This window comes from Equus caballus, chromosome 27 (assembly GCF_041296265.1).
Source record: "Equus caballus isolate H_3958 breed thoroughbred chromosome 27, TB-T2T, whole genome shotgun sequence".
NCBI classification, from domain to species: Eukaryota; Metazoa; Chordata; class Mammalia; order Perissodactyla; family Equidae; genus Equus; species Equus caballus.
The window spans coordinates 29010642-29031262 of NC_091710.1; the positions used below are offsets into that span (position 1 = coordinate 29010642).

At 48.0% G+C, this 20621-nt stretch overlaps 1 protein-coding gene across 2 annotated transcripts; it reads left to right on the top strand.

The window, feature by feature from the left end:
- Nucleotides 1–834: 834 nt before the first annotated feature.
- RNF122 (ring finger protein 122) lies at nt 835–14908 on the top strand. 2 transcript variants are annotated; one of them, XM_001494293.5, is made up of 6 exons: nt 835–1675; nt 6688–6844; nt 11811–11856; nt 12166–12207; nt 13454–13536; nt 13816–14908. In XM_001494293.5, the coding sequence occupies exons 1-6, from the start codon at nt 1651–1653 to the stop codon at nt 13928–13930; spliced, it is 468 nt and encodes a 155-aa protein (XP_001494343.1). In that variant the 5' UTR covers nt 835–1650; the 3' UTR covers nt 13931–14908. The 2 variants fall into 2 exon arrangements, with proteins under 2 accessions (XP_001494343.1, XP_005606390.1); XM_005606333.4 differs by having other exon boundaries at nt 1201–1675; nt 13457–13536.
- Nucleotides 14909–20621: the final 5713 nt, after the last annotated feature.

Consider the following 20621-nt stretch of genomic DNA (forward strand, 5'->3'; position numbering starts at 1 on the left):
TCTAAGGTCTGAGACATGGATTAAAATCAGAAAGGCCACTTAGGAAGCTTTTGCAGTCTTCCACCTAAGAGGTTTTGCAATCATCCACTTAGGAGATGAAATGAGTTGGATCTGTACAAGATGCCCTTTCAGACTAGCTCACTAAGAAAAACAATGGTTTTAAGACAATTACATAATGAAATGCTAAACAATTTGTTGCAGACTGCTATGTGATGTTGGGCAAGTCACCTGATGCCTTAACCATCACGCTTTTAAGTGACAAAGCACTCATATGCATAATCTTATTTAAGAGTTAGGGAAAGTATTTATCACCTTCAACTAACAGGTTAAGTTTAACAGGAAGATTAGACTGAGTCATTCTTATTCGTTTGCTTGCTTGATTACTGTCTCCTCACACAATGTAAACCCCAGGAGAGTAGAAACTGCTGACTCCGAGACGTTTATGGGTCTCCGGTGCAACGGTACTTGACACAAAGCAGGCTCGCGGGGAATGTATTCTAATAAATGAAACACAGAAAAACAGACAAAAAGAAAAAGAAATAAGGAAACGATGCAACGTCAGGTAAAAGAAAGCATTTTGGACGGGTAATTAAGAGATTCAGTCTTTCTTCCAACTACTATCTATTCAACACCTTCGCGGTGCTAGATGCCGAAGATACTGCTCTAAAGGTGGTGCCAGTATCGATTTCTGGGTTTGATTCTGCTAGTCAGGAGCGTGGAGGCCTGACAAGTCAACCTTAAGCTGAAGCGTCAGACCTTAGTTCCTTGTCTGTGAAATGAGGGGCTGGCCAGATCTCACTTTTGTAATTCATCTGCTCTACCGTCTTGCTTCAGTTTCCCCTTTCGCACAGAGCAAAGGCACGTGCTAGCCGCCACCCAGGACCAAGTCCTTGCCCACCGAGCAGAAATGGAACGCCTCCCCAGAACTGGCTTCTCAAAGAGCTATAGAAATGCTAAGCAGTCAAAGATCTGGAGGAGGAAAACAATGTGGCACTAATTGTTCGGCGTCCTCCAGGTCTTGGGCGGAGGAGGCTGGCCCCCGCCTGCTCCGGCCATCGCCCGGCACAGCGCGCTCCTGGGCGGACTTAAGTTTCCCGAGGACTGGGAAGGTGAAGAGGGAGGCGCCCCGGAGCAAAGACGCTCCCCCTCTGTAGGGGGGCGGATCTGCAAATAATACCCGGGGCCAGGAGGAAGGCTCCCATTGGCCAGAGGGCGGGTGACGGGCAGGGGCGGAGTTTCCCGGGGCCAGGGGGGACTCTCGGGGAGGGGGTGTGCGCGGCTCGTGTCAGTTTCGGAGTCTTCTGCCGCGCACCTTCGCGCCCTGGGACCTGAGCGGAGCCGCCCGCCAAGGCTTTTCCCTCCTCCGCGGAGCGAAAGCTTGTGGGCGCCCCGCATCTCCCCCAGCCCCGGGGTCTCTCCTGCATTTCCTCTGTGCTGCTTTGATCAGGGGGACTTTGGGTTTGTTTGTTTGTTTTCTCCTCTTTCCTCTTTGTTGCTCTAAAACCGGTCTTGCCGAAGCCCCGCACTCCGGAGGGAGTTCGACTTCTCGAGAAAGGCGGCTGCCGCGGACCCACAAGCCGGTGCCCACCCCGCCCGCCTTACCCGCTGCCTGCGTTCGTTCGCCCGAGGAAGCCAGCCGAGAGGTCATTGATGCACCCATTCCAGTGGTGTAACGGTGAGTCCCCGGGCGGGAGGGCGAGCGGGCGCTGGGCTGGCTGGAGAGGCGGAGGGGTGCGCAAGCCTGAAGATCAGACTGAGGGCTCTTTCTCCCTCTTGAGCCAAGTTTCTCATGAAATGGGACGGGCGAGAAGGCGTCCTTGGCGCCCAACTGTGCTATGCACAGCGCGGATTTTGAAAAAAATCCAGGTTTAACTCAGGGCCGGAAAGGGTCTCTGAACGTGCGGCGGGCGGGGGGCGTGGGAGCCGAGGGGTCCGCGGCCTTTGTGTGGCGGCTTCGCTCTTCTACCCCCTTCCCTTGCCTTTGTGCGCTCAAACTCTGCTCTTTGTTGTGGTTGTCGGAGGAGAATTAAATCCGCGCTCGGGCTGGGATCTCCTAGAGGGAGCTCAAGTTCCCGGCCTGAAACTTTGCAGGCTATTTTAAATATGTATACAATGCAGCGTACGGGACGGGGCGTGGGGGCGCCGTCCCCGCGTCTTTGTTGCCTTCGTGCTGACTGTTAGGGGGCTTTGTGCCTGTCGAAGACGCCGGATTAAAGAGCGTGGCTTTATTAAACTGATAAAGCCTTGCAGATATCTCGGCGCCCGGCTCCCCTTGGGTGCAGGGCTCGCCTGGCGGGGGCTGTGCTTTCTGACCCCAAGACCAGACTACAGTACTAGCTCCCGAGGTCGGTGGTAGCAGCACCTCCAGACCCATTCACCACTCCCACCCCATTCCCTCCCCTCCCTCCGGCCTGGGTGATGCCAAATTCATCTCACCTGAGGCTTTTTGGCGGTTCAGGTGACACAGGTTGGGTTTGGGTCTGATTCCTCACCCAGGCTACCTGAAAGGAGTGCCTTTCTGAGTTGGTCAGTTTAAAACTTTGGGTACTGAGACCGTCCAATGGCTCTACGGTCTTGACCGCATAGTTCTAACGCCTGGAGAGTTTCTGGAGAAGAGGGTGGGGGGAGGGAAGCAGCTGGCCTTATCTTCGAGTATGGCAGGCTGGCTGTTGGGGGTGGGGGGAGAATCCATTCTTGAGAGCAGACTCCTGCCAGATCTTGGATTAATTATTTCAAGAGGCTTTTGTTTTAAGGCAGAGTTTGGGCAGCATGTGTATGAAGTGTCCTCCACCCCCCCTCTTCCTCTTGGCTGGTAGGATCTAATTTCCTGAAAATGAACCAAGCTGTGTGTGATAGCCCCGCATTGCGGGAGGGGGAGGAGGATGGAGGGTGAGGAAGGACCGTGCATCCCAGCATCTGGGAGAGATTCCCGTTGACTGGGAAAGAGAAGCGTTTCCCAGATCCACTGGTCTTTTTTGGCCAGCCCTTCTCTTGACGTCATTCCTGCTCCCAGCCGGCTCACGGAGAGGAGACGTTCTGATGTCAAGGCTCTCATAGGTCGGCTGAGACAATGGAACAGAGACTTCAGGAGAAGAACCGAGGCCGCTGTCAGAAACACTGGCCTTTCTTCTGGGCAGCCCTCTTTCATGAGGTTTTTAGACTAGCAGAGGACTTGCTGCTTTATGTTTTCACTACTTAAAGCCACTAAGAGATCCTGTTCCTTGACTCCAAATGAGGAAGCAATCCCTCCCCCACCCCTTTCTGAAAAATATCTGGAGCCCCCCTTTCCTGGGGTTGGTATTCTGTCCTTGTAAGTTTTAGAGGAAGAACGACTCCACTTTCAGTTTTTAGCCAATATATTTTGCCATGTCTTTTTAATTGTAATACAAGCAAATAGACCATCTCCTCGTGGCTATGAAACTCCTCTCATTCCCACTTCTTTATCCCATAAAGTCCCAAGTTCATTGGCTCTATCCTGGAGCCCCAGGGAAAGCGTCTATCAGACAAGATAAGATGGACAGGATAAACTGATCAGAGGACTGCTGAGGCCATAGTGCCTGCAGAATGCGTGCACATACCCTCTGCAAACCCACTGTCACTGCTCTGCGACATCTCAGAACAGGAAACCAAATGAGGTTCTTTGGGACCCTGAAGATACCAGGCTCCAGCTCATGAAAGGTGCATGGAGAGCCAAGGCAGTTTGGGGGTTCGACCCTCTTGGAGCATCAAATATTGCTGAGGCAGGGGTTGGGGAGATGTGCCTGGTGGGGAGGAAGACCTCCCAGGCATTGACACAGTTCCTGGAAGGGAGTCATGAGGCCCTTTTCCAGAGCAGACTGGAAGTTGTTCCTCTCTAGCCAGGCCACCATGATGTCTTCATGGAAAATTGATCCCCTTTGGCCTACGGAGAGCAAATATTTGAGCGGAGGGTGGAGAGGTGGTAAAAACTTTTTTTCTAATCCCTGCTGGAGCCTAGAAGCCAGGGCTTCCTGTTAGGCATAGCAAAGTTTAGTAGCTAGTTATTTAATTTTTTTCAACTTAATCAAAAAGTCTTTCAGGACAAGAACTGCTACTTTCACTTTTTCTTTCCCGACAATGTCTAGGTCAGTGCATAAGTCAGGCCCTCAACAACAGTTGTTAGTTGACTGGTCATCCGTTAGCCAAGGACAGTTTTAGGCAATTTTCCCCGACATCAGTTTCCTTACTTTGCCAAGGGTATCAGGTTGTGTGGAGAAAACCAGTTATCTGTTAACTAGTTATCAAAAACAAGCCAAATACTAGGCAAGGCACTGGAGCATATAGAAAAGTCCAAGTTGCTGTCCTTAGACTGAGGGGCATTCAGGCTTGTTAGGGCTCTCATCTCTGATCTCAGGATTATAGTCACACCTCTGCTATGCTGCCTCACTCAAGATGGTGAAACCTTTGTGTCTGCCTTCTCTAGATGGCAAAATCAGCCAGTCATTCTTCTTTGCTTTTTTTATCTGCAGTGTTCAGTGTCTCTTTTGGCACTTGTCATATAATCAGTGCTTAATGCATGTTTGAGTTAAATGAAGTTAATGCTAGGAACACCTAGGCCGTGTAAGACAGTTGCTGACTATGCAAGAGCCAGAATATGTGGTATAGGCTGTGAGCACTATAGAATTCAAGGAAGAAAGAGGTCACTGGGTTATCACAAAACCAGGCTTGGTGGAGATGGGGAAGGGAGAGAGTTCCAGGCAGGTAAAGCTGCATGAACAGAGGTGACAGACAGGTGAGGACAAGGTTGGGCAAGACATAGTGAGGAGACTGGTCCACATGGGGTGATGCAGGAGGACATTGAGCAGGGGAGGTTGAGAGAGGGGACCCAGTTCATGCCTATTTCAGAGGACTTGAGGCCAGTCATGAGTTTGGGAAACAGATCCTGGAAACCAAGTGGGAGGATATGTCAGACATGTGGGCTAAATTAGAGGAGGGATCAGATATCAATTAGGTGTCTGCAATAGGGACTTGGAATAGAATTGGGCCCAAAATCTGTTTGAAATAGGGACTTGGCAATAGAATTGGGCACCAAATCTGAAACAGGTTTGGAGGGAGGCTCATTATACGGCCACTGGATTGATCTGGGGGATGAAGAGGAATGAGATGTACATTGTCAAAGATGACTCCCAGTCTTCTGCTGAGTTGTGGTAGCATTGGGAATTATAACATAGAATTCCGAAGTACGTTAATGGGTTCTGGCTCCTAACCAAGATGTCAGGAAACTGCCTAAAACCCATGCTGCTGAAGCCTTGAATACAGAGTCCTTTGGAGCCAGGCCTTAGCTGTTTGACTGCAGATGGGTTATTTAATGATTGAGCCTGTCTTCCCATTGGTGGGAGAAGAGCCGTTTTACTGTGGCATTACAAAGATTGAATTGGTAGCATGAGAATGTGCTTGAGATGTAGCAGGTATATGGTAAATTCTAGTTTTCTCGTCTCACCACTTTCTGTAGTCCAAGAGTTTTATGCTTACTTTTGAGTCACTATCATATTTTTCCCTGCAAGCAGGAAAAAACACTCAACTGGTTTATTGTTTATATCCTTTTGTTTCTTTATTGCTAAACATTACAGAAAATTTACTAAGTCTTAGAACTAGTAATCCCAAAATGGAGAGTGCCTCCAGGATTAGTTAATCCAGCAACTCAACTGGAATATTCTCTCCTCTTTCCGCCTCTCTCCATGGCCCCTCTGCCACCCTCAGCCATTGGCTTTATATTGAACTGCTCTCTTTCCAGCTAAAACTTGGCTGCCACCATTCCAGGTGTTTCAGGGAGATGTAACAAAAAAAGAAAAGTCTTTCCTTTTCCTGCAGATCTTCTCTTTGTTTCTTTGGCCATAACCCTGTCACATACCTTTCTCAATGCCAAACCCTGGCAAGGGGAAGGTGACTACCCCGAATGGTAGGCCAATCAGGATCAAGCCCTGATTCATGTGAGAAAGGAAAGCATCTAGTAGCTAGCCAGTGCTTCCCACGCTGAATGCTTAGGAATCTGCTGAGGACCTTGTTAAAATGTGTATTCTGATTCATTTTCATCAGGGGTGGGCCTGAGATTCTGCATTTCTAACAAGTTCCAGGAGATGCCACTGCCACTGTGGGACTGCACGTAGTCCAGGCTTTGAGTAGAAAGAGGGAAGGTGGCCAGTAAAAGTAAGCTGCAGCTGCCCTTCCCCCCAGCTCCCCTGCCACTCTCTGGAATGCTGGCCCAGCCTTGGAGTGAACAATTTCTATTCTGGTCCTAGTGCAGCTTTTCTTCTGAGCAGGTGGCTTAATAATGACAAATGACCTTTGCAACTCCACTTTGCAATTTACAAAGCATGTTTCTTACACCATCATTTTCAGTGGTCTCTGTGTTTTGCTTGTTTTCATACGCAAAGTGAGGCTTAGATTGGTAATTTCTTAAAGGTCACATAGCCAGGGAGAGGAGGAGTTGGAACACAAATATACTTTTACTCACCTCAGCCTCTTCATTTTGCTACTACACTATATGGGCTTCTACCTGATGGAATTGAGTTTTCCATTTTCTGCCCATTGCCTGGATCCTGGATCTAGTTTAGTTTAGGAGCCCAGAACTTGCCGTTTCTCCCTACATCCTTGCTGCCACAGGGTACCATCAGCTCCAGTGGTAAATTTCCACCCGTAATGTAATTTTTCCTTCCCCTTTCTTTGCAGGGTGTTTCTGCGGCCTGGGACTGGTTAGTACCAACAAGTCCTGCTCAATGCCACCCATCAGTTTCCAAGACCTTCCTCTCAACATCTACATGGTCATCTTTGGCACAGGCATCTTTATCTTCATGCTCAGCCTCATCTTTTGCTGCTATTTTATCAGGTGGGTGGCTCACTGGCTGAGCTGGGATTGGGAGTCAGGAAGGGGCAGGCCACAGGTAGAGTGAGCCGTGTGAGGCTCCCACAGCAGGGTCACTAGCCTCCCACTGGGGCACAGGGCTTAGCCTGCCCTTCCCTGGGCCCCTGAGGCCTGGTGTTTCTATTTACATCAGCCTATCAAGTTGTCCCAGAGCATATAAGGTCACCATGGGTTGAGCTACATCCTACTCCTTGGCCAGTATTCTGAGGTTGCCTAGAATTACCGTCTGACCAAATAATATCACTGGTTGTCCCGTAACCATCTCTACTCCCCACTCACGCCTCTGGGTGGCCAGGGATAGATGGGCATCAGTTACGTGAGGGGCATGTTCTTCTGCCCTTCTGGGAAATCCTTTTGTCAGCCTGCCAGATACTAATATTAGCAAACTGTTATCTGGAGAGCTGCTTGTTTACTCTGCCTTGTAAGTTCTTATTTTTGAGAGTGAAAAGTCTAAAAACATCACTTATTCTTACTGTGTAGGAATCCAGGGAAGGACTTGAGTTTGGCAGGGCCAGCCAAGCTCCAGGAACTGTTTCTTCACTTCCTGTTGAAAGACATGGGAGCTGGTGCTGTTTTCTGCCAAAAATTTGGGACAGGACTGGTCTTTAGGGTAGTGTTTCTGACTTGGGTGCGCTGTTGGTATTAACAATTCCTCATTGCATGGGTCTGTCCTGGATGTTGGGCAGTGTTGAGCATTCCTGACCAGTGGAACATATAGTGGTCCCTAGAGCCACCGTGATGACCAAGCCCGCACCATACACATATTACCTGGTGCCTGAGTAGACGTCAGCTAGGGTCTAGGCTAGTGTCTGATCAAATCATTTAAGAAAAGTAAATGAAGATGAAAGAAAAAGAAGTTCTGGCTGCCTACAGAGATGTCCTGGTCAGTGTGAGTGCTTCACCTGGAAGGAGGCCGGAGGGAAGGCAGACAATTGTCCATATTCCTGAGGCTGGAAGACTCCCTCTAAAAAGAGGAAGTGCCCTCAGGCCCTGCTCCCCACTGCTCCCAGCCACTGCCTTGGGCCTCTTCTTTTTCAGAACTTTGAAAAATCCCTAGGACTGAAATTTCCACTTAAAAATCTGCAGAGAAGATAGTAGTTGATTTTTCCCTCTTGTACGGTGGAGTCTAAAATTTGCATCTATATTAAGTAGGGGTGAGGGTAGATTTCTGGTGTCCCTGCACCCCTTCCCCAAGCCTAAGTTTTCTTCCTCAAACTCAGGTTCTTCTACCACCAACCGCCCCCATTTCCCCATCTCAAGCAATTTATGCAGTTCCCAGAGACAGAAGATAGAGACACACCAAATACCAAAGATTTATGTGTGATGCTGGGAGGAGTCTGTAAAACCAACTCTATTTGGTCCTGTCACACACACATGCACACACACACACAGGCACACACGCTCAGGAACACACATGCACAGGCACACATGCCGATCTGCAAAGGGGGTCAAGTGAAGAAAATCTAGAAAATCATTCTGGGCCCATAAGTGGGTGACCAGGGTTCATTTCCTAAATCTGCCACTAATACGTGTAATCTTTAGTTTTTAGCTACTCTTACCAAGTGCCTCTGTGTGCCAGGCGTTGAGGTCAGCATTTTGTAAAACATTTAACTCACTTAGTGCTCAGAACATCCCTCCCATTTCGGGCTTAAGCCACTTTATAAATGAGGAACTTCATGCTCAGGCAGTTAAAGGATTTGCCCAAGGTCATACATCAAGGAAGAGAGAGAGGTGGGCTAGTCTGGTGACAATTAGCTAGTCTATCAGATTCCATACATTTGCCTTCTCTGATTCTTATTCCATGAACGGGAAGTGGAGGAGCAGCTGTGGCATCTGTGGCCACCCCCTTGCAGTTAGACATTGGGGTCCCGCAGAAAGACAGGCTGGCTGATTTATTTTCGTTTGGCCAGAGTAAAAGAGCAGAGCGGGAACCACATGATGCCAAAAGCCTTCCCCACGGTGGGGCTGCTCGGCACCACCTGTCCCTTCTGCAGTAGCCTGCTCCCTCACCACCCTGCCCTCTGTTCTGCAGCCTGCCCAAAGCCTGTCGACCCTGGAGTTTCATGGTTCCAGAGGCTCGCTGGTGTGTGGCAGCCTGTGAGTGTCTATATATAGAAAGACACACAAGCACAGAAGCCACTTCCTCTCCCTGCTTCTTGGTTTCCTCCTCAGCCAAAATAGGCCCATGACCGGCCCCCACTCCTGACCTCGTGAGCTCATCAGCCAAGGCCAGCCTCCACTCCCCAGCTGCCCCTCGCTCATTCTCCCCCAACCCCCAACAGGCGACCTCTGCCCCACACAGGATGGAGGGGCCAGGGAAGTACAAATAGGCAGGAAAGGAACAATTATTTTCAGGACCTGGCTGCATTGTTTGTTCCAAAAGGGAAAAGAAGTAAGGGAGAGCCCGCTGGCAGTGGCTAGAAATGGTCTCATTGAAATCAGGATATTTTTAGTTGCTTTGCTCACCCAACAGCTGAGAAGGCCACCTGTCCGGAGTTGTTGGCACTACCTCCCCTGCTGGGATGGCCCAGGGTCCTTGCTTTTTGCTTTGTTTCCCTTGCAACCTTTTTGGCTGCATTTCTTCAGAATGTATACTTTCCTGATCTGGAAATCTACATGCAGGGTGAAGGTGCAGCCCTAAAGCACTTCACTGTCCCCATAGTCCTGGGCTCTGAGAGTGAAGCTTCTGGAGGATCCTGGGGTAAGACCATTAAAGGGAGCCAGGCAGACAAAAAGGATGAGGGTGGGGAAGGAGGGCACCCCTGGCATCCTAGACAGCAAGCAGAAAGGTGCTGTACACACTATGTAGTTATAGCCGCCTTGCAGGTGAGGCAGTTGATGCTCAAAAGATGCGTGGCATCCGCTCATTCTCTGAGTTAAGAAGTGGGCTCCTCACCACTTCCTTGTTTACTCTGTACATACTGGTAACAGCAACAGCGTCACCCTCAGAAGGCAGCTGTGAGCAATAAGAACACTTTCTTCCTTCCCCAGCTTAACTCCATGTCCGTCAGGTAACAGTTGTTCATTTAAGCTTTGGATGCATCCTTCCCTGCCCCCCTCATTTGAAAGTGGGGACAGAGATGTGTGTGTATTTATGAACGTGCCATGTTAAGGATGGGACAGTGGGAGCCCTGGTTAGGCCTTTAGTCCAACCCTCCAGTGACCAGAAACCCTCCAATGAGGGAAGAGGAAGGGGACCAGTGGATGTGCTGTCCAGGCCTCAACCTCATGGCAGGAGTCCACTTGGACCGGAGTTCCTAGGAGGCTCCGGGCATAGATGGCCTTGCCAGGTCCCCTGACTTCCTGTTAGGAACGATGGAGGTGGCTGGCAGACTTATCTTTCTTATCTGCTCCCTGGGTGTGCTTTGGGCATGGCTCTGCCCCACCTTCTGCATCTTCTACCACTCTGGTGGCAGTTTCTGCTTCTCTGTGATGCCCATGGAGCGTCTTATCTCACTCCCTTTGGTTGAGGCTTATGATGTGAGACTTTCCCCCTCTAACTCAGGTCAGCAATCTTTTGCTGCAAGATACTTTAGGCTTTGCGGTCGTACGATCTCTATCTCAACTACCCACCCCTACTGTGCAAAAGCAGCTGTAGACAATATGTAAACTGTGAGCATGGCTGTATTTCAATAAAGTTTTATGGACACTGAAAGTTGAGTTTCACGTAATTTTCACATAATATGAAATAGTCCTTTGATTTCTGCTTTCAACCATCTAAGAATAGAAGCCATTCTTAGCTTACAGGCCCTATAAAACAAGTGGTTAGCTGGATTTGGTACTCAGGCCAATATCCCAGACCTGTGATAGAATGGTCAGTGAGAGAGAAAGCCCCATCCGGCTTCTGCATATGCGACGCCATAGAGCTGCCTGCAGAATTCAGAAGGTTTCACTTCACTGAAAATAAGACAGCTATATATGCGTATGCATATGTGGTCCCAGCCATTTGCATAGCAAGCCATTCAGAGAGTTGCAGTTGCTGATTGAAAGGGTGTTTCCCAAGACCAGGTCATATTCTCAGGACCATGATGTTAGTTCTACCTAATTGGTGAAGCAAGCCACATTGTGTGTTAAAGAGCTCAGGCTCTATAATAAGATAGACTTTGATTCAAATCCAGACTCTGCTGCCAACTGGCTCTGACGTTTGGGCAGGTTACTTAACTTCTTTGGACTTCATTTTCCTCCTCTGTGAAAAGGAGAGTATCTCCCTCTTAGCAGTGTTTGGGATCGATGAGAACGTATGTGAGTACATTAGTGCGGGGGTCCATGCATAGCGAGTCCTCAATAACTAGTACACTGTTGCCATTAGTAACAACATGCCATGTTTCGGCTATTGAGAGTTAGGCTGTATGCAGGCCACCGGCTTGAAACGAAAAGAAGAAAACAAAAAAGGGATCGTCTGTGCTTGCCTGGCAGTGTGAAGGGAAGAGTGTGCTTTGCTTCTAGAATACTTGTGTTCTCTGGGTGGAAAATTCCCCGGGTTCAACAGAGACTTAGTTATCCTGCTACCCTGACTTAATGGTGTATCCCTTTTAAGAATATCTAACTTCTTCTGTACGCTCAGTAAGCAACTGTCGATCTGTGTAGATTGGGAGCCTGTAGGAATTTACCTTCTGGGAAATGGCAGGGTGAGTGAATGAACTATTCGGGGTGCTCTGCCACTGAATTCCCCAATCCGTGGGACCTGGCAGTAAGTTTTGAGGTGGTTGAGCCTGAGTAAGAGTCTGAGTCCTTACTCCACTCTGGGTGTCCTGCATAGGTCCAAACCATACCCCATAGCATCCAGGGCAAGACATCCCTGTGGGAGCACCCCTCCCCACCCCCAGAAGAATCCCCAAGCAGCCAGCCTGCCTGCCTTTCCTACTTTGAATGGCTCTGTTTGTACAGAAGCACAGTAACCTCTTCTCTCCCCTTTTTCTTTCTCCCCCAGCAAGCTCCGGAACCAGGCACAGAGTGAACGATACGGATATAAGGAGGTAAATTGTCACGTCTTTCCCTGAGACTTCCTCCTCTTCCACTTGCCCTGCAAGAAAGGAAAGGATGGCAAGCAAGCGTCAGCTGGCCTGGCCTGGCATCCCCCTTGGCTTCACCTCTGGCCCTGTCTGAGGCTAACTCCTTTCACGTCCTCAAGTCTGCCTTGAGCCAGGCAGTGCCCAAAGCCCTGCCCATCACTGGAGGGAGAGGGAGGGACTCCTGTGCAGGACTGGGGATCCCTTCATTGGTTGATACCACCTAGCCCCTGTGGTTGGTTCCTTCTGACACCATGCCTCCTTCTTTCTTCCCAGGTGGTGCTTAAAGGTGATGCTAAGAAGTTACAGTTATATGGGGTGAGTGTCTGGGGCAGCACGTGGGAGGGCCCCAGCGGGGTAGGGCAAGTGCCACCTTCTCTAGCTCTCAGCCTGGACCCTTTCAGGAACCTTTTAAGTCCCTGCTTCGTATCTCCTTGAGCCAAATAAAAGGACTTGTCCCAGCAGGTGATCAATGTGTAGAATTCATTGTGTCTGGAACCAGCTCAGGCAGAAAACAGGATCATGGAAGTGTTTGAGTAAGTGGTGACACAGGGCCCCAGGAAGCCTGCTAGGCATAAGATTTAAGAGGAGGATGGTCATACCACTCCATGCAGATTTCAGCTAACTTTCCCCATTTCAGACCCCATGTCTTGGTTTTTCACTAAAGAAGTTACCCTTGAATGTACACTATCCTAGCAGACTATGGGACTAACTCGTGTCTCCATCGCTGTGGGTCTTCTCTGTTCCCCCCTAACCCTCACCCCAACCCCGACTCCTTGGGTCCCTTCAACACTGACTCTTTAGGAATAGGCCATTTCCTCTTGCTTCCCCACCTGTGCCTTTGAGGTCACCTAACTCATTTCCCAAGGCTTCCTTCCGTAACCACAGATGACTGTCTTGCACAATGTGCTTGTGGTTGTCTGCATGCCTGAGGAGCACAGGTATCGCTAGACATGAGACTGCCTAGACATGGCCTCATTTCGCCTCTTTTTGATGTCCGCTATTACATCTCCACAAGTTCAGATGTTTCCTAAGCCCTGCTCTGGAAGAGTAATCCAGCTGAGATAGAGGGGATTACTATAGAGGGACGCAGAGCTGGATTTAAAGAAAGTAAACTATATACCATACCGCTATCCTTACCTCTAGTTACTGATAAATGCCCCCTTGCCAAATGTTCTAGGATAGAAAGGATTAAAAAACATTCTTTTAGAACAACACTGCCCAGTGGAAATTTCTGTGACGACAGAAATGTTCTCTATCTGCCCTGTCCATTATGGAAGCCACTAGCCACATGTGCCTACTGAGCACTTGAATTGTGGCTAGTGCCATTGAGGAAGTAAATTTAATTTCTTCTTATTATGGTCAGTTTACCTTTAAAACAGTCACGTGGTTAATGGCTACCATGCTGTCAGTGTAGTTTTATGAAATGACTCAAGTTTCTCTGGCTGTTAACGAGATTGTGCTAGAGTTATTTTTCTTGGATAGGGAGGAGATAATGGCTTTCGGCGTGAGTGAAGGAGAGTCTTCCCCATCTCCTCTCACACTGCCCCCTTTCTTTCCACAGCAGACCTGTGCAGTCTGTCTGGAAGACTTCAAGGGGAAGGACGAGCTAGGTGTGCTCCCATGCCAACATGCCTTTCACCGGAAGTAAGTGTCCACACTGGGGATGTGTATCCAGGGGTGCCTTTTGAAAGCAATAAGCAGGGAGCATCTTCTAGAACTTCCAAATCCCTACCCCCTCCCATCTACCCCTTGCCAGCAATGCCCTGCATCCTGTCCAGACACCAAGCAAGCCAGAGGGGTTAGATGGGGGCAAGGATAGGGATGTTCTTGTTTTGAGAAGCAGCTGGGCTCTATGAATAAGAGACAGCTGGAGCAGGTTGGGGAATCTTCTTAGGGGAAAAACAGGTCTTCTTTTGCCCGCAGATGTCTGGTGAAGTGGCTGGAAGTACGCTGTGTCTGCCCTATGTGTAACAAGCCCATTGCTGGTCCCTCAGAGGCCGCTCAGAGCATCGGGATCCTATTGGATGAGCTGGTGTGAGTGCTGTCTCTACACCAAGGCCTGCAGAAGACCTCTTGCCTCATGGATGCCTGGTCCCTCTGCATAGCTGCAGTGAACAAGACTGTTGGGTGGTGACGGTCATGCTCACCTGAAGGGGAGGTAGTGCAGGGCTGGTCTCCCACCATCAGGGTGAGACTGTCTTGCCCCACCTTTCTGCCTCCTAAGTCTTCTTCCCTGCTACTCAGTACTGATGGCATTGCCCTTCAAAACCACTGTATCCTGGTACTGGACTATCTACCTGCCTTGTCCCTGCTCTGGGGAAAGAAAGCCACCTCTATCTGGCCAAGAACTTGGAGTACACCTCTTGAGAGTTCCCCTTGTGAGGACAAGCTGCCCTGACCTAAAAGAGGGGATGAGATGGGCTCTGCCCCACCCGTGACCTCCCCTCCCCTCCCCACTCCTTCCGTAAGAAAGTTAGAAGGGAAAGAAGGAAAGATGGAGGAACCAAGTGCCTCCAGTGGAAGTGAGGGAGGCCGGGTAGGAAATCAGGAGGAACAGAGACATATAAAAGGAAAGTCAATGTTTACATGGGACCTATCGAAACAAAGGCTGGCCGGCCGGCCTGCTGACTACGGGGTGATAGAGGGCAGATCCCCTCCCCCTGCTAGGATCTGAGGTGCTTATCCATTCCCTGTCTTCCTCAGCTAATCTCAGAGCTTCCTACTCCATGTTGGGGTTTGAGAGCCCCCCTAGAGGAAGGGCTTGTTCTACACTCAAGTGGATACCCAGGAGCAAAAGGGGCCTGGGGATGGGGGTGTCTGAAGGTTAAGGTAGCAACAGATACCTTCTTCCCCTTTGTAAATAGTATTTTTATACTGCATCCTCACCATCTCAGGCTTTATACACATGATCCCCTGGGTGGAGGGGGTGGGGGTTTTCCGTTCCTCCCTGGAGTGGGTGAGGGTGGGAGAAAGGTATGTATTTAAGAAAATTAAATTTAATAACAAGTTTCTCTAATCTTTGCCTCTGGTTGTGGCCCATGTCTGCTGCCCTTTTCTGCCAAGAAAGGGAACAAAGTTCTCTAACTGCCTCTCCCGACTTCCCCATACTCAGATCAAACACACACAAAAGTTCCTAATCTCTAAAATGAAAAGTTGGTATTAGATTATTGCTTGTAAAACATGGGGTAAGACTAACATCAGTGTATTCTAAGACTGGACTAAGCCAGGCTCATTCATCTGATTTCTAGAATATTTTTAAGGGAAGCTGGTGTATGCCACCACAGCATTCCATTAACTGAGACTTGAAGTTAATAGAATTCTACTTGTAATTCAAGCAATTGTGCTCTTAACATAACTGAAGGTCCAGGTTGCTACCACAGAGGCTTGCTATCTTTTCCCTCATATTTTTTTCTTACATACTAGCTGACAATCACTAACACGTGCTACCTTCCTAAGCCACATCTGGAAGTGTTGCATTGTTAACATTTTTTGCCCGTATGTGCACTCAGATCTTGCACCCATGTCCTCCAGCTTTGCTCTGTCAATGTCCCAAGGGGCTGCTGAATCGATGGGTATGCAAAGTGGATTGAGAGCACCGGGAACAATTTTCCTGGCCATCATAAGCACTGAGCGTCTGGGCTGTGGTTGCCCCCTGCTCCGTGGAAGAGGGCAGTGCCAGTGGTCATCCCAGGGGCAAGCCCTAGGTGCTGTGCACAGGAGGAGCATTTGTTGAGCAAAGTATAGTGTAGTGGTGGGTCACAGACATACAAGAGATGCCCGTGCACCCAGAGGAGCCAGGCTTAACAGGGAGGTGTGGTGCCCTCCCACCCCTGCAATTGTGCCATGGAGGCTGACATCACAGTTGGTACTCATGCTGGACAGACCTGAGGTGCAGCTGGGGCACCTAATGGTCCTGGTGAAGTTGTCAGCACCTGTCTCGGTGGGGTCCTTTGCCTAGGGGTGCACCTCTTCTTGACACCACCTCCTCCTTCACTCTCTGAGGGATAACTCCTGCTACCCCTCAAAGCCTGTACCCCTTGCTGCTGCCAGCCGTACAATGCCTGGTCTTTTCTTTATCAGGGGCACTGCTGCTTCCTCTTGTACTGCCAGCTTGCTTTAGTGTAGGGAATAAAATGCATTTCCTAAGCAAAACGAGGAGCCCTCCCTCCAGCTCCTGCTGTGACCATATGGTGGATGCATGACTGGGATGAGGTGGGGAAGGCAGGTGGTCCACAGGTAGGCTTCAACATCTACATGTTCCTACCTCCCCATCTCCCTTCCTCTTAAGGAAAATTCATCAGCGTTGGCATATTCTCATTAAAATGTTGGCTCTAAGATCTCTGTATGCAAACTTGAATAGCATCGTCTTGAAGTCAAAATGACGGGGTAAAAATGCCTTGTATTTCAGTGCTTCTGTACACCTAGGTGGAATGTACTACAGCACGTTGAGAAGGGAAAATGGTATTTTTTAGCTGATAGATGTGAATTGGCACCAGCTGATCACAAGTTAAATAGTCACAAGTCCCAGATTTGTAGTCGTTGGTGTGGTCTAGTTACTCAAGGCAGCGTTCCTGGAGTGACTCCCCGCTCCCCCTCCACCTGGGCCAGCCACTGTGCCAGGCGCTGAGAGGCAGGGTGGCCTTGCCTTGGGAAAAGGTAAACACACTGTCATTTTGGGGGCACAAGCTTGTATGGCAGAGAGACCCTTAGCTCAACTGGTGTGGAAGTGACGACAACAAGGATGCCTCCAGTGAGATGATACCTGAGCTGTGTCTTGGGACAGTAACACGGACAAAAACATTCAAGGATTCACCGGCCTGTCGGGTGCCAGGGAGTAGACAATTCAGTATGAAGTGAAGGTGGGGAAAGGCTGAGGGGGATAGTCCTGTGTGGTGCCAGGAACCTGGCATTTTATGGTGAAGTGCGAATCCTGACGTTTCTTTAGATAGTACTTTTAAAAGATCTGGGCATCATTTGGGAGCTAAGCCAATGCTTTTTTCCTCTGTGCATAAAATATTCATAGGCAACTACAGTGTTCTTCCTACTATTCCTTTTACTGAAGAATTTGTCCCTTAGTATGTTTCAAAGAGTAAAAAACTGAAGGAAGCTGGGTGATAATCGTACATACCAGGATTCCAACTTTAAGGATCTAATCTATGGCAAGAAAATATGTTCGATCCATTGAGAGATAGTGAACACTTACCACCAAGTTCTTTCACAGATACAGTTTGCTTTCCTTTCTGTATATACCACTCTGAGTCTGGGATTAGAAAAGAGGGTCGAGAGAAGCAAAAAAATGGCTTAACGGTAGATACACAGATAATAAACGTCTGGACCAAGGCACCGACTCAGATCATACAGATCTAAGTTCATCATTGGCTTCATTGCCCCATATAGCTTTGGAGGCAGATTGCTTCCCATGAAGACACCCAAAATAGCAGGTGCTATTTATCAGCTCGTGGGTTGATGCAGTCTGGGAAGACAAAAAACCCAGATAACTGTCAAATGAGTTGTGTGCTTGCCATTTTCTAGAACCAATGGGTTGTGTTTTTTTTTTAACTCTACGGTGGATTACTTCTCTTAAAGAAAACTTACGTGGATCCACCATAAGTGGGGGTGAGAAACTCAGAGCGGAATTTGAAAATCACTGACTTCAATAGATTGGGTGCCTTGAATGAGTGCCTTGAAGAATCGTGGCTTCCCATTCCTCCTTCTCTCCCATCAGTCCTTCTGTCCGAACTCTAAGTCACCCATGCCCCACCGGGGCTTTTCCCATTCTCACCAGGGCCTTTTATGCCTCCCCAATATTGCCATATTTTACCTGATAAGCATAACCCAACCTCTGCCTCCCCTTCTACCATCCTTGTCGGTCTCTCTGGGTGTCAGAATAACATCTTGGGTGCCCTTGACTGTATCACTCACAGATGAATCTTCTATTAAAGCCATATGCACAGATTCAGAGCAACAGATGTGATCAAATTGGAGCAAGAAGGACAAACTGATGACCAGTCATGCAGGCTTGTACAACAAAGCCATTCATGAGGAAAAACTCAAGCTGTTTACTATGCCCTGGACTATCAACAGCATTGGATTGCTACCAGTGCCAATCCCATTTTTTAAAGCATCATGCCCATTTAGTTTCCTTCTCCAATAAACTGGCAGACTGTGTAGACAGGGAGGACATGACCGATGTCACCTTTGTGCTTTTGCATGGCACTTGATTCTGCCTCTATGTGACAGTCTCACCAATAAACTAGGGGCTGTGCTCTGTAGATGAGAGAGAAACAACAGCACCAGGAGGCACAAGAAGACATTTGTGATGGCTCCTGAGCACTCTTCATAGTCTTTATCACCTCTCCACCAGTGCCATAACTTGGCACACTTTTCTTATCCATCTTCCCTTCTCTCTCATTCCTTCTTTTTCCCCTCTTCCTTACTTTTCCCTTCTTTTCTTCCCCCAGCCTGCTCTCAAATATTATTGAGAGCACCAAAGCCATTGCAGAGTCCTCCTAATGGACCAGAATTATCATGAATTGTTCAAAATATACACCAATTACTAAGAGTTTACATCCAAATGATTGTGTAAGCAACCACGGGGACCAGCTCTGAGTTTCCGAATGTTTAAGATTATATATGTTCATAAACTCTCAAGAAGGTGGCTAATATCCTCAAAGACAGGAATAGAATCCATGGTGACTTTGATATATTAAAGACACAATGCGATATAAGAGAGGCCAATAAATCCAAACCCAAAAGAAGGAAAAACTAGGTTTGCTTCAGTGTGGGAGAAATTGATTTGGAACCATAGTGCATGTCAATTTGGGCATAAGTCTAAAAATTCAAACAAATCCAAAATGCAACAGCACAACTATACCCAGCCGGAAAGTCATTCTCTCTGCCTTCCTCAGTACTGACCAAATTTCTGTTGGATTATTTCACTCAGATTTTACGTCTGCAGAAAACTAGAGAAGCTATAAAATTCCCATGAGAAAGAAACTGGAGTATTTTAAATCTGGATAAAGACCAAGGGGCAAGAACTTAGTGATGGTCTTCAATGTTATGTTGCAAGCACGAATCTCCATCACAAACTCAAACGTTCCAGAAATGCATTGTTTTCTTCCCTTTAAATTGCCTTTGACCGAGTTGCCAACTCTCTCCACATCTACAGTGTTTGCCTTTCTCCCAGAATTATTCACAAGTCTGAGTCTTATACAGATCAACCCTCTCCCCCATCCTTCTGTACACACTACTTAACCACTGAGCTATCTGTTCTCTTGCATCATCCTTGGTGCCTAGTGTGGAGTAGGGGCAGCTTGCTGAGGTGTCAAGGGCCCAGCTTATCCAGGTTCCACACAGCTGCCTCCACTGGGACCATCTCCTGGATGCTTCCTGGGAGCTAAGGGGCAGGTCTCCTCTAACCTTGGGACCTGCTTCCTTGACCCTTTTCAGGTTGAAGAGTTGTAAAGTGAACCTCTTGGATTCTACAATGAACATTTTGCTATACTGTCATGCACCGCATAAGGACATTTTGGCCAACGACTGGACCGCATATATGATGGTGGTCCCATAAGATTAGTACCATATAGCCTAGATGTATAGTAGGCTATACCATCTAGGTTTGTGTAAGTACACTCTATGATGTTCACATAACGATGAAATTGCCTAACAGCACGTTTCTCAGGACCAAGCCGTCGTTAAGTGGTGCATGATTGTATTTGTTTTATCCCATATCTATCCATCTGTCCATAATCACTGTATTTTTCAATGCATTTCAAGGCAAGCTTCAGATACTAGTACACTTTTTAAATTAAATTTTACAGCTATCTTCTCTTTTTGCAAGTGGACTGAGAATGACCAAAAATCTGCCTTGAATATGAAGTAAGCATTTTCTGATAACTTGCGGATAAATTTTGAAGAATAGCTCTGACTTCGGGTGGTTTTAGACATAACTAAGATGTGAAATCATTTTATATTTAAAATGTAGTGATGGTGGTAAAGGGGTTCTTCACTGTTTCAGGTAACTTTTAACCTCGCTAAATTATATGTTGTGTGTCGAGGCAAAGAGAAAGAGAGAAAGAAAGAGAGAGATGCATCAGGAGTGTAGGACATCCTCCCCTTACTACACATATTAACATTTCTCGCACAATTACCCATGGAATATTCTCCTTTTGGACTTTTTCCACACCCTAAATTTAGCAAGCTAGAATTATCTTTTAAGCACCAATTTAAGCAAACTTTTTTGAAAGGAAGAATGCCTATGAGGGGGAAATCTGCATTTCTTTGTGGTTAGAATGCAATGTCCTCAATTTGATTATTCTGCAAAGAAGCAGATTCCTCCTTTATTATATATTGAGCATATAGCAAAGACAGTAATCCAGCAAATGCATTACAGATTTGTAAAATTAAAAACTTCTAGGGGCTGGCCCCGTGGCCGAGTGGTTAAGTTCGCGCGCTCCGCTGCAGGCGGCCCAGTGTTTCGTCAGTTCGAATCCTGGGCGCGGACATGGCACTGCTCATCAGACCACGCTGAGGCAGCGTCCCACATGCCACAACTAGAAGAACCCACAACGAAGAATACACAACTATGTACCAGGGGGCTTTGGGGAGAAAAGGGAAAAAATAAAATCTTTAAAAAAAAAAAAATTAAAAACTTCTACATTCAGATTGAGAAACAGGCCATGCATTACAGACATCCCTGCTTTCTGTGTTCTGGTAATCCTGCACATTGA

What these genes read in the sequence shown, in the direction of transcription:
- RNF122 (XM_001494293.5), top strand. Translation starts at nt 1,651, where the DNA reads ATGCACCCATTCCAGTGGTGTAACG. An exon ending in AACGATACGGATATAAGGAG is followed by an intron (nt 11,857 to 12,165) that starts GTAAATTGTCAC and finishes CTTTCTTCCCAG; the next exon opens with GTGGTGCTTAAAGGTGATGC. An exon ending in CAACATGCCTTTCACCGGAA is followed by an intron (nt 13,537 to 13,815) that starts GTAAGTGTCCAC and finishes TTTTGCCCGCAG; the next exon opens with ATGTCTGGTGAAGTGGCTGG.